Below are 12,364 nucleotides of genomic sequence, written 5' to 3' on the forward strand. Positions count from 1 at the left end.
TTGGATATGTTATGCATGCATTCACCTGCAACGTACCCTGATGTAGTTTGCATTGATGTAACTGCTGTCATCTTGGCTTTCAGCTCTGCTGAGGCACACACGGGTCTGAGGATCTTTAAAATACACAGAGAGAGGCATTAGCTTCATGTGTTTCTTCTTTAGTCATAATTGCACAGTTGTGTCACCCAGGACAAGACTCAACATTTTGACACCCATGCAAGAGATTAGAGAGGGTGGGGGCAGGAGCAGTGGGAAGATTGGAGAGCGTGATGATGCCAGTCTACAGTTCAAAAGCAAAAACAGGAAAAAGCTAGTTTATTTAATGCATTCAAAAGTTGCCCTAAAATTTGCTCATGCCTGGCATCATCTTGAGATCATTAAACAGGTACAAGATAAGACCCTCCTCCTTTTCATAGCCACACTAGCGTTCTTTAGTGCTGGCCAAGGCGGTAAGAACCTCGATGCTTAGCGTTCTTACCGCCACGGCTGGCGCTAAAAAACGCTAGCGCAGCTTTGTAAAGGAGGGGGAGAATGACAAAAAGATCTAACTCGAAACTCAGATGTCCTTGTTGCGTCACTAGAAGAAGAGTCGCTAGCAAAGAAACAGGATTACAGATTAGTTTGGAGGAAATGTACCAAGCCCTAATTTTATTTGAGGTTTGGGAGGTTTGTAAATTTCCTAGAAGAACTCGGTTATTTTTGAAAACTTGGGATCCCTATGTACAAAGAATTATCCCCTGAAGAAGACTTTTGGTCGAAACGCGGACCGTGTTGGGTCCTGTATCCCTAGCGGACTAGGTCCTTTAAGGCTCTTATGTGGATGATTTACTTTTATGTGGATGGAATTATTTTATGTGGATGGAATTATTTTATGTGGGTGATTTACTTTTATGTGGATGGAATTATTTTATGTGGGTGATTTCAGTGTACCTTTGGAACTTTGACACTTTCAAATAAAGTCCATTTGGGAACATCGTCACTCCACAGAGTTTTTGTTGGTTTTCTCTGGATTTTCTTCTTTGTGGATATTTTGGGGTCAGTTCCTTTTGTTTTTTGCTTCTTAGGATTTTAAAGTGTTTGAGGCTTGTGCAGATGAGGATGGAGCTTAGGCATTGGTGGAATGAGGCGTTATGACATCACAAACTGAGCTCTAGAATGTTGCAAACACAAGCAGTGTCTCACTTCCGGCTCACCACACAATTGTTTCCCACGTACTCCCCTTTATAGGACCCCCAGGGACCCCTGAAGAATACTTTTTGTCGAAACGCGGACCGTGTTGGGTCCTGTATCCCTAGCGGACTAGATCCTTTAAGGCTCTTATGTGGATGATTTACTTTTATGTGGATGGAATTATTTTATGTGGATGATTTCAGTGTATCTTTGGAACTTTGACACTTTCAAATAAAGTCCATTTGGGAACATCGTCACTCCACAGAGTTTTTTTGATTTTCTCTGGATTTTCTTCTTTGTGGATATTTTGGGGTCAATTCCTTTTGTTTTTTGACTCTTAATACTTTACATTGAAGCTTTAAAATTGTTCATTGCATTTTTAATACTTGGTAATTGATGTCACCTTTCATTCTAGGGTCGGGGTGGGAATAGGGAGATGATAGTAACATATGTGGAGTTATTTGAATTGTATTTTGTTTAATTCATTTATTAGAATGTTATAATTAAAAATAATGGGGGAAAGGGGGGAGAGGTGAATAGGGGGAAAGGGAAGGGGGGAAGAAAATAGGGGGAGGGTACTGAGAGTTGTAATGGGTAATTTGGAAATATATTTTGAAGAAGCGAAAGACATTTGATGGAAATTAATATGGTGAATTTAAATGTAATGACATTTATTGTATTATATTATTGTATTTTTACTGGATTTCTTCAATAAAATGTTATAAATTAAAAGGAGCAAACCAGTCTTTAGGATCGTGGTCAATTTCCGTTATAGAGTAACTATTAGAACAAGTTCTGCATCAGTCAGTGCTTCTCAACCTTGTCCTTGGGAAGTACCCAGCCACTTGGATTTTCAAGATATGCATAATGAATATGCATGAGATCGATTTGCAACATTGCCTCCTTTGTGTGCAATCTGTCTCCTATGTGTCCCAAGGACTGAGCTGATAGGCTCTGGCCTAAGCAGAGCTGACTCAGGGGGCAAGTACTAGAGAATGACACGGGGAAAAAATTGGTCCACGTTCCCGCCCAATCCCCACGACCACTGTACAGACAGTGCAGGCCAGTGTACAGTAATAATTAGCAACTGTGCCTTGTATATTAATTGCAGGACACGGAAACCATATTACAGGCATCTCTTTTCTTCTGAGACTGTTACCGACACGTTCTCCTCAACCTAACTTACCACATTCCAGGAAGAACATTGTAGGCCAGTCTTGGTTTCCAAATTACGTCCCTGATGATGCAGGGTGGTGTTGTCAAAATTCCAGGACCGGCCTAAAATTTATTTCTGGAATTGGGTAAGCCATGCAATCACATCTGTGACGTGTGAAAGCAGCCATCACTTCATTGGGGTGCTGTCGTTCTGATACAGAAGCACAGGCCCAGGCATTCTCCGAAGGGGACTGATAATATCGCACTTGTTTATCTCACATTTAACCCTGTATCTGATGCACTGATTGCAGGGTTACCATAGGGCTCCAGAAAAAAGGAGGACAGATTGAGACATCCGGGTTTCAATGGAAGTAAAGCCCGGATGTCTCAATCTGTCCTCCTTTTTCCGGAGTCGTATGGTAACCCTAACTGATTGCCACTGATAGGTGGCGTTCTCTGCCCAAAATGAAGCCAAATTCTTTATCTTCTTGGGGTTTGGTTTCCTGAGGGTGGGACATATGGAAGTTTAGCACCAACAGCGGTGGCACAGCAGTGAGTGAGACTACACAAGCAGCAGATAAGGATGTTCTCATCTCTGTCATTTCCTTCCACCTACTCCCCGAGTCTTGGCAGTGGAGGAGGAGGAGGTTTCTCTTTTTAACAACTCATGAATGACTTGTTTATTGTCCTCTAGGTCTGAGAAGGAAGAGGTGCTTCCTTTCTGTGAGACTGATAGTGTTTATAATGTCAGCGAATGTCTGGCCTCCTCATCCATTCCTGAATCTGCCTCTGTTATCACTGCCTAAGGATACAAACCAGTTTGGTTGCCCCAGTGGCCATGCTATGTGCTGCCATATGGGTCAGCGAGTCCTTTGTCCATGCTGGCTCCAAACAGAAAATGGCTGCTGGGTCTTCCCATGGCAATCTTGTGAGGCTGCTGTGGGAAATCCTGGATTGGAGCAGCACACGAGGCAGGAATGAGTGGGGGTCTGTTCCTGCCCCCCCCAAACCACTAGACCACCAGGGCTTCATTAAAGTAAGGTGTGGGGAGACCCCATCGCCCCAGGCGCCTCCTATCCTCGCTACGCCACTGTATGCACTAAACCCTCAAGTGCGTCAAAACATCCATCGTTTTGCCAACTTTGTGAGCAGGTGCATTGACTTGCAAAAAGAGAATTCCTTTCCGCAGCTTCCCTCTCCTTTTTTCTTTCAATGCCTCCTTTAATCGGCACAGCAAGCTATATTAGTATTCTACATTAACTGTTTGGCCCCTTGGAAGATAGTCAGTCATTACAACACCTTCTCCTGATCCCATAACACTGTAGCTATGACCTTTCCTGCTAATTTTTGGCTCTTGAATTTCCTTGGCCTTGGAGAACCTGACTGCCACTATTGTATATCAAATTCAAATAAACTAGTTTTATATATATGGTAAGTCTCCCTCCAACTTAGGAATCAAGGAAACTCTTATATCTTGGCATCCCAAGTCCTCTAAATTTTCTTCACACTTCTACCTCTAACCCTCTGTTGTAGTTCCTTCCTATTTCTCCTACTGTAAACCGCGTCGAGCTCTACGAACGTGGAGATGATGCGGTATACAAACCTAAGGATTAGATTAGATTAGATATATATATATATTATGGGGATTGATATTCAAAGCGATTTAACTCCCTTCCAGTTAAATTGCTCGTTCGGGCTAATCAGCTGTATTTAGAGACATTTAATTGGATAGTGATGCTAAAAATATCTGGTTAGTGATGAATTTGAAACTATTTGGGGGAGGTGTTCTGGGGGCGGAGTCAGCACTTGGCTGGTTAAGTGCCGATGGTCAGTGACCAAAGTAACCTCTTAAAACATGACCACATAAAAGTCATTCCTATCTTTATGTGGTGTGCCATAGCCAGTTAAATGACTGAATCTGAAACCCACCCTTGGTGTTAGGCAGAAGCATTCTTACTTGGTAAAATGGTTTTATATCTGTCCTTTGAGGCTCGTCCAGGAATATCGAGTTCTTCTGAATTCACATAATTGGGGGGAATTCTCTGTCAGAGAAGAAGACAGCCAGCCATTAAACAGAAATGAAGGCTCAACATTCTACATGGTATAGAACAGGGGTGTCGAAGTCCCTCCTTGAGGGCCACAAACCAGTCAGGTTTTCAGGATTTCCCCAATGAATATGCATGAGATCTATTAGCATACATTGAAAGCAGTGCATGCAAATAGGTCTCATGCATATTCATTGGGGAAATCCTGAAAACCCGACTGGATTGCGGCCTTCGAGGAGGGACTTTGATACCCATGGTATAGAACAAAGACCATTCTCGTGCCAAAACCTGCTCGAGGAGGGCTTGTACACATATCAACATGCTAGCTGTTGCCAAATTAGGCTCTCTTCTGGCCAATCCAATCTACCCATCTGCATCATTGTAGATGCACTCATCCTCCTGGTCATCTCTATCCCTGGACGGACGAAAAGAGAAGAAAACAGATCTTCCTCAGAGTTCCAAACAACAAACGACACATCAAAGGCGACGAAACCAGTGGAATTAAGTAGAAGAAGACAGCCAGGCATCGCTTAATTAAGTAGGAACGCTTTATTTAATATCACAAACTGACTCGATATGAGTCGTGTTTCGGCAAAAGGCCTGCATCAGGAGTCAAAAGCCTGCAGTTGTTCAAGGACGTTCCAAACTGATTTGGTCCCAGTTATAAGTCTCCAAAGTTAAAAAGTTACTACTGTGCTTCACACCAGTTTTTGTTGTTTGTTTTTTTTATAAAGTTATAAAGTATTTTAAAAAACTGGTATGAAGTGCAGTAGGACATGTGTATAGGAGTGGGAAGGGAGGGAGCAAGTTTTGAGCGGGGGTGAGGAAGGAGCAGAAGTGGTTGGCATGGAAAGAGCGGGGGTGGAGAGCAGGGCTTCACCCCCCCTGGGTGCCTCCTATCCTCGTTACACCACTGCAAGTGGTACTCCAGGACCGACTTGGGAAACACTGGTCTAGCACATAAGGATAGGACTGTGATTTCTGCGGTGAAATGTATGCACTAATCCTGGCCACTTAAGTTCTTAATATTGGAACTTAAGTGGCCAAATGCTGACTCTGCCCCCAAAACACCCCTAACATTTTTCATTTAGGCACCAACTACACATTTTCAGCAAAGATAACCATTTGAGTGTCACTGAAAATGATCGGATAGTCACAAACAAGTGATTTAACCAGTCAGCGGCCGTTTCTGGCTGGTTAAATCACTTTGAATATCAACCAGAAGTCATTTAATTTTATCAAGTTTGTAAAGGAACATTTTGTGTAACGTTTATCACGATGAATATCAGATCACCCTCAGCCCCCTTTATGTGCAAGACTTTAATTGCAGCTTTTTATATATCTAAGTGCATTATGACAGGAAAATATCTACTGAATTGCCAAGTCTTGTGGCTCAGTACTTACTGTGTTTATTGTGTGCTGCCTAGAGGTTAGTTGATAGGCAGGATTAGGATTACCAGATTTTAAAGTAAAAAAGGAGGACACATGGCTCCGCCCCCAGCCATGCCCTGGCCCCTCCCTGTTCTGTCCCAGGCCCCGCCCTGTTCTGCCCCCAGTCACGCTCCCCCACAAACCTTCGTCATTTTCCCTGAGCTCGAGGCCGCATCTGGAGGGCCTCCGAATAATGTTGCACGCATGCATGCGACATCATTGCGTCAAATCCGCACATGCTCAGAGGCGCCCCACCACCACCAGACATGGCTCCAAGCTCATGCTTTCCAAAACCCAGACAAACTGCCAGGTTTTGGAAATCTGTCCGAGCACTCGGGCCGTCCTCTAAAAAGAGAACATGTCCGGGTTTTCCTAGACATCTGGTAACCCTAGGCAGGATGCAGCTGTCTTAAATAATGAATTAGTGACTAGTGTGGCATTGGTGGGGGAGTACTTAGTTTCAACGTCAAGGTCTGGGCGGAAAAGAAAAGCACTTGCTTCTTAGTACTGCAAGTAGCTTGGCTATGTTTTGCATTCTAGGCCACAGGAAAGGAATACAGTTTTTGGCTTCCACTTAGGAAGGATATGGGAAAATTATGGATGGCTACTGCTTGATGAGAGCTGACTAAAATGGAGCAAAGCTAAAGGCCATGCATAGCAGGGTTTGAATAAGAGTTGGTAGGGAAGGAAAGGAAAGGAAAAAGTAGGGTTACCAGACGTCCAGATTTACCTACACATGTGCTCTTTTTAGAAGACTGGCTGGATGTCCAGATGGATTTTTTTTAAATGCAGCAGTTCATCTGGGTTATTAAGTTTGGGGCCACATCTGGAGGGCCTCCGAGCATGCTTGGGCGTGACACGATGACATCACGCACAAGCGTGCATGTGTGTGACATCATCACATCACACTTACACATTAGAGAATGACACGGTGACAAAATTCATCACCGTTCCCATCCCCGCGGATAACCGCGGGAAACCATCTTCATGTCATTCTTTAAGGAGAGAGGAAAGAATCAGAGTATGAATGGCCACAACCACTGACCCGCAAGCTTTGCTTTGAAGAATGCTGGTGTAGAAGGACTGAGGTTGAAATAGACACTTCAGAATGACAGTCTCTGGTATCCAGAGCAGATATTGTGATGTCATAATGCCTCATTCCACCAGTGCCTAAGAGCCAATCACATCAGTGATGTCACAATGGCTTCATTATCCTTGGCTCACATAAGAATCAGAGTATGAATGGCCACAACCACTGACCCGCAAGCTTTGCTTTGAAGAATGCTGGTGTAGAAGGACCGAGGTTGAAATAGACACTAGAAAATGACATGGGATTATTTCCATCGGTTATCCGCGGGGACAGGAACGGTGACGAATTTTGTCACTGTGTCATTCTCTATTACACATGCTCGAAGGCCCTCCAGACATGGCTCTAAGCTTGAGGAAGAGGTTTGGGGGCGAAGCTGGGGTGGAAAATGGGGGACTGGAGTGGAACTTGGTGGGGCTGGGGCCAGGTGTCTGGATTTTAGCATTACAAAATCTGGTAACCTTAGGAGAGAGTATAATATAACTCATGTGTGATACCTTGCTGATAAGAATCAGTTGAGAAGCAGCCACTAATTAATCATCAAGGATCTCTTGCTAGTTTCGATTTCTTATTAATGGGCTCTGCTCTATTTAGCGAGCGTATTTTCGTAACTTCATTTTATGATAGGTCTGAGAAATTCCTCCAGCAATCACTACTGAGTAAAAGAGGAAGTTTCTAGTAGATGTTTTGGTGTGAGATGGGTAGGACGAAGTGAGGAGACAGGCCATGAAAAATAGATCTCTGATAGGCTCTGATCAGCTACACAGGAAGTAAAGTGAAATCAGATTGAATCATGATCAGATTCTGTCTCCCTGGCGGGGAAGATACATAAAACTAGACATCATAGGTGAAACGTGTGTTTGTGTCTTTAGGGAAATGCTTCTCAACCCTCATCTGGAGTTATAGCTAGCCAGCTGGACATTTTGGATAGGGTTACCAGGAACTCTATGAGTGTCGGGAGCAGCACGGAGCATTCAGCGTGGCTTCCTTCACTAAAAACCACTAACACGGTTTAGTAAAAGCAGGGGGGGGGTGTGGTTGTAGTGGTAGCAGGAAGAGCCAGCTCAATAGAAAATCTATAACACTATGAAACAAGAAACTACTTTACAGAAAATTCCTCCTCCAGGGCCTTCAAGTTCTTGGCTCGTTCTTGCAGCTTCTCCTTGGACAGAACTTGGCTTGATGTCCTCAGAAAGTGCAGAGTGATTTCCCGGGGAGTAGAAACAGACAGGATAGGCTCCACATTTCCCAGGGAGCTGACGTCCAGGGTCAGGGACACGTTGGAACCTCTCCTGCCAAGGAGAAAGGTGAGTGGGTATGAACAGGATATAGCACAGCAAGGAATAACTGCGTCTCAAGTATGCTTATCGTGAGGTGTTAAAACTCGGTGAAAACAAATGCAAGACTTCTATGTTTTGACACGTTAAGTTTGCTCTTCTGTGTCCAATAATCATGACCAACCAGAAACTGTCTAATACAGACACTTTTCTAAATGGTCAACCCAGATTATAGCAGCTTCCTAATTGGTTAGAAACATAAAAACATAAAAAGATGACGGCAGATAAGGGCCATAGCCCATCAAGTCTGCTCACACTATTTATCCACCCTCTTAAATCTACTGACCCCCTAAAGAATAATTGTAATTATACTGTCACTCTACTGACCCGCTCATTCAGTCCTAGTGACCCTATCCCTTGGCATGACCTCGTAGGGATCCCACATAGGTATCCCATTTGTTCTTGAAGTCTGAGATGCTGCGTGCCTCGACCACCTGCACTGGAAGCTCGTTCCAATGCTCAATCACTCTCTCCGTGAAGAAGTATTTCCTGGTGTCTCCACGGAACTTCCCTCCCCTGAGCTTGAGCGGATGTCCTCTTGTGGTCGAGGGTCCCCTGAGAAGAAAGATATCATCTTCCACCTCTACCCGTCCCGTGATGTACTTAAATGTCTCAATCATGTCTCCCCTCTCCCTACGCTCCTCGAGAGTGTAGAGCTGCAATTTGCTCAGTCTTTCTTCGTACGGGAGACCCTTTAGCCCCGAGACCATCCTGGTGGCCATCCGCTGAACCGATTCAACTCTGAGCACATCCTTACGGTAATGTGGCCTCCAGAATTGAACACAGTATTCCAGATGCGGTCTCACCATGGCTCTGTACAGTGGCATCATGACTTCAGGTTTCCTGTTGACGAAGCTTCTCTTGATACAGCCTATCATTTGCCGTGCTTTAGATGAAGCCTTCTCCACTTGAGTGGATGCTTTCATGTCAGCACTGATGATTACTCCTAAGTCTCGTTCTGCCGTAGTCCTGGCTAAAGTTTCTCCATTCAGGGTGTAAGTTCTGCAAGGATTTCCGTTGCCGAGATGCATGACCTTACATTTCTTGGCATTGAAGCCCAGCTGCCAGATCAAGGACCAACTTTCTAAAGTACGCAGGTCTTGCTCCATAGCATCCTGAAGATTAAAGCCGTTTACTACATTGCATAGTTTGGCGTCATCAGCGAATAAGGTTACCTTGCCTTGGAGCCCTTGAGTCAGATCCCTAATGAATATGTTGAAGAGGAGTGGGCAAGGTAACCTTATTCGCTGATGACGCCAAACTATGCAATGTAGTAAACGGCTATAATCTTCAGGATGCTATGGAGCAAGACCTGCGTACTTTAGAAAGTTGGTCCTTGATCTGGCAGCTGGGTTGTTTATAAGAAAAACCATGAAATCTTGTACAACACCACTGCAGTTTTTTTCCTTTGTCTTTCAATTCTAAATCTCAAACATATTAATAACACCTCCCCTATGAAACAAGCTAAATTGTAGTAAGAGCATGAATAGCATTGTTCTTCATTCTTATTAACATCGATCAGCCAAAACTGATCCTAATTTCCATCCAAACCACTGTATGAAAAATATATTATAACTATTGAAAAAAATTTTTTGAAAACACGTCTTAGAAAATTATCCCCCCCCCAATTTTTTCACCACCACATGTAATTACAGTGTTCCCCTGCGAATTCGCGATTCGCAAACTCGCTCATTCGCGGTTTTCTCCGACTGCCTCTTCCTGTAGTAAAGTCAGGCTACACCAATCAGGAGCTGCGTGTCAAAGCAGCTCCTGATTGGAGTAGCTCGACTTTACTACAGGAAGAGGCCGTCAGAGCAGATCACGAGTGATTTTCTTCACCCGCCGGCGCTCCAGCTACCCTCTCCTGCCTTTCGACAGACAAAAAACCGCATTCACGTTTTTTTTAAATTCATGCGGGGTTAAGTACTGGGGGACTGCTTTTGTTACCTAGAACAGTCCCCCAGTACTGAAGTCTCTTTAACCAATTTTATATTTTGGAGCTTTTCATTATATGTGCCTTTATTTGAGACTGGCCCATGGGGATTATTCCCTTAAGTATATTCATAAATATATATTTTCCTGCTTGTTTTTCTTTTGTATCCCTTATTGAGCAAACAAACAATGTCAAAGCCACACATAGACTTGATTAAAGATAGACCCTAACCCTATCCAGCTAATGTTTCAGCTAATCAGCCTTCCTCATGGGTTTATAAAGCAATGAGTGCGCTGCAGGTAGCCCAGAATGCGATTGTTCGAACTCTGTTTCGATTATTATTTATTTCTAAAATTTTTTAACTACCTATAACTAACCGGTTTACAATGTAAAACATTCACAGTGTAAAACTCCCTGTTGTAGTCTCGTGAGACCACAGGAACTCACAGCACGGCTCTGCACGGGGCAGGAGTGTAGGAAGATCACTCCTGCCTGCGTCACCGCTTGACCACCAGGTAAAGTCCGTGCTCCTGGGGCGGCTGCTCGCCTCCTCCACCTCCATTCACCCCCCTCCGCCTCCAATCGCCTCCCTCCTCCTCTGAATGCTCCCCTCCACCTCCAATTGCCTCCCTCCTCCTCCGATCGCCCCCCTCCGCCTCCAATCGCCTCCCTCCTCCTCCGAACGCCTCCCTCCTCACTCCAATCCAAGTCCCAGGGCCATTTTTTTTCAATGCGAGCTGCCACAATGAGCGATTCTCAGGGAGGGTCTGGGGGGGAGCAAAAATCACAAATAATAGAAACCGCGAACGTCAAAACCGCGAATAGGAAGGGGGAAGTGTAATCTAAACATACACCCAAGATCACCATCTCCCTTTTTACTTTCAGGTTCTAACCTTGAACCTGAATTTCAGCTGGAAAGTTCTCAGCCTGATCATTACTCACTATCATCACTTCAGATTTCCCAACATTCAATCGTAATCCATGATCACTCATCCAATCATTCACTGACTTCACGTACATTAATCAGCTCTTCACCAACTTCCATCATTCCATTCTCAATAGGGAAAAAGAAAAGAATATCGTCCGCATATAACTATAATAGACCCCTCACTCACATGATTTTTTTTCCTAGAGTAGCCACATATAGGCTGAACAACCTGGCTGACAAGGCAGACCCTGGGGCATTCCTTTTTTTTAACTCCTTTTATCCCTGATATCATTTGTCCGCTCTGTGCTACAAACGATCTACCCAACAGATAGGATGGAAACCATGACACAACCTCACCACTAATTCCTAATTTACTCATTTTCAAAAGTAGTAGGTCTAAATTTACAGTGTCAAAAGCGCCTGAAACAACAAGCAACAATACACAATACGAGTTATGTTCATCAAGACCCTCCCTCAGAATTTCTACCACCGATGTTAATAATAGTTCCAAACTATGGAACTTCCTAAACCCATATTGCTGAGTGATCATGTGACAGAATGCTATATATCATTGTATTGGTTAAAATTGGAACATCGAATCCTTTATAAATTACTGGTCATGGTGCATCTCTGTATTCACAATAAGGCATCGAAGCATTTGTTGGATAGCATTCTGCCATATGAACCGCAGTGCATGTGGCGCTCGGTGACTCACGAGGACCTACATATTTCGACAGTGAAACAGCTGCGGCTAGCCGTGTCTCGAGCTAGCGTGTTTTCGTGTGTGGCTCCTCGGGAGTAGAATAAAGTTTCTGGCATATTTATGACAGCAAACAAGTTTGAGTAATTTTAAGAACATGTTGAAGAAACATCTCTTCTGTAAGATGAAATATAGGACTTGATCTATAGTTTTTCGATGCGAGGCGCTGGTAGCCTCTTTGTAACATGTTTTATTCATGTTCTAACTGTTGTAATGTATGTGATTCTGTTTATGTATGAACTTTATTGCGACCCGCCTTGGGAAAGGCGGGGTATAAATCAATAAATACAAATACAATTCATGATTGGAAGATAAATGAAAAAGACTCAGTGATGTTAAAAACATTTAGCAGCCAGTCGCTCATTTAAGACACCAGTGGTGTCTGTCTTCAGTCAACTCTATGTATGGCTTTGGAATTGTATGTTTGATTTATTAAGGAATCTACTGTACATATCCTGGGACTGTATGTTTGATTATCTTTTTGTCAATACAAAAAATCAACAGTGGCTACAATCTTC

The 12,364-nt window shown here is 43.7% G+C and overlaps 1 protein-coding gene across 4 annotated transcripts in view; it reads right to left on the reverse strand.

Annotated features, from left to right (window-relative positions):
• The window catches only part of PTPN7 (protein tyrosine phosphatase non-receptor type 7), a 39,500-nt gene that overhangs the window by 15,345 nt on the left and 11,791 nt on the right, over nt 1-12,364 (reverse strand). For all 4 annotated transcript variants that reach the window (XM_033919281.1, XM_033919278.1, XM_033919279.1 and 1 more), the window contains 3 exons: nt 7,997-8,180; nt 4,283-4,367; nt 37-113 (listed from right to left, as the gene is read on the reverse strand). In XM_033919281.1, the coding sequence (XP_033775172.1) occupies nt 37-113; nt 4,283-4,367; nt 7,997-8,180 (346 nt within the window). The remainder of the gene's footprint in view (nt 1-36; nt 114-4,282; nt 4,368-7,996; nt 8,181-12,364) is intronic.

The sequence above is a fragment of the Geotrypetes seraphini genome, chromosome 13 (assembly GCF_902459505.1).
Source record: "Geotrypetes seraphini chromosome 13, aGeoSer1.1, whole genome shotgun sequence".
NCBI lineage: Eukaryota > Metazoa > Chordata > Amphibia > Gymnophiona > Dermophiidae > Geotrypetes > Geotrypetes seraphini.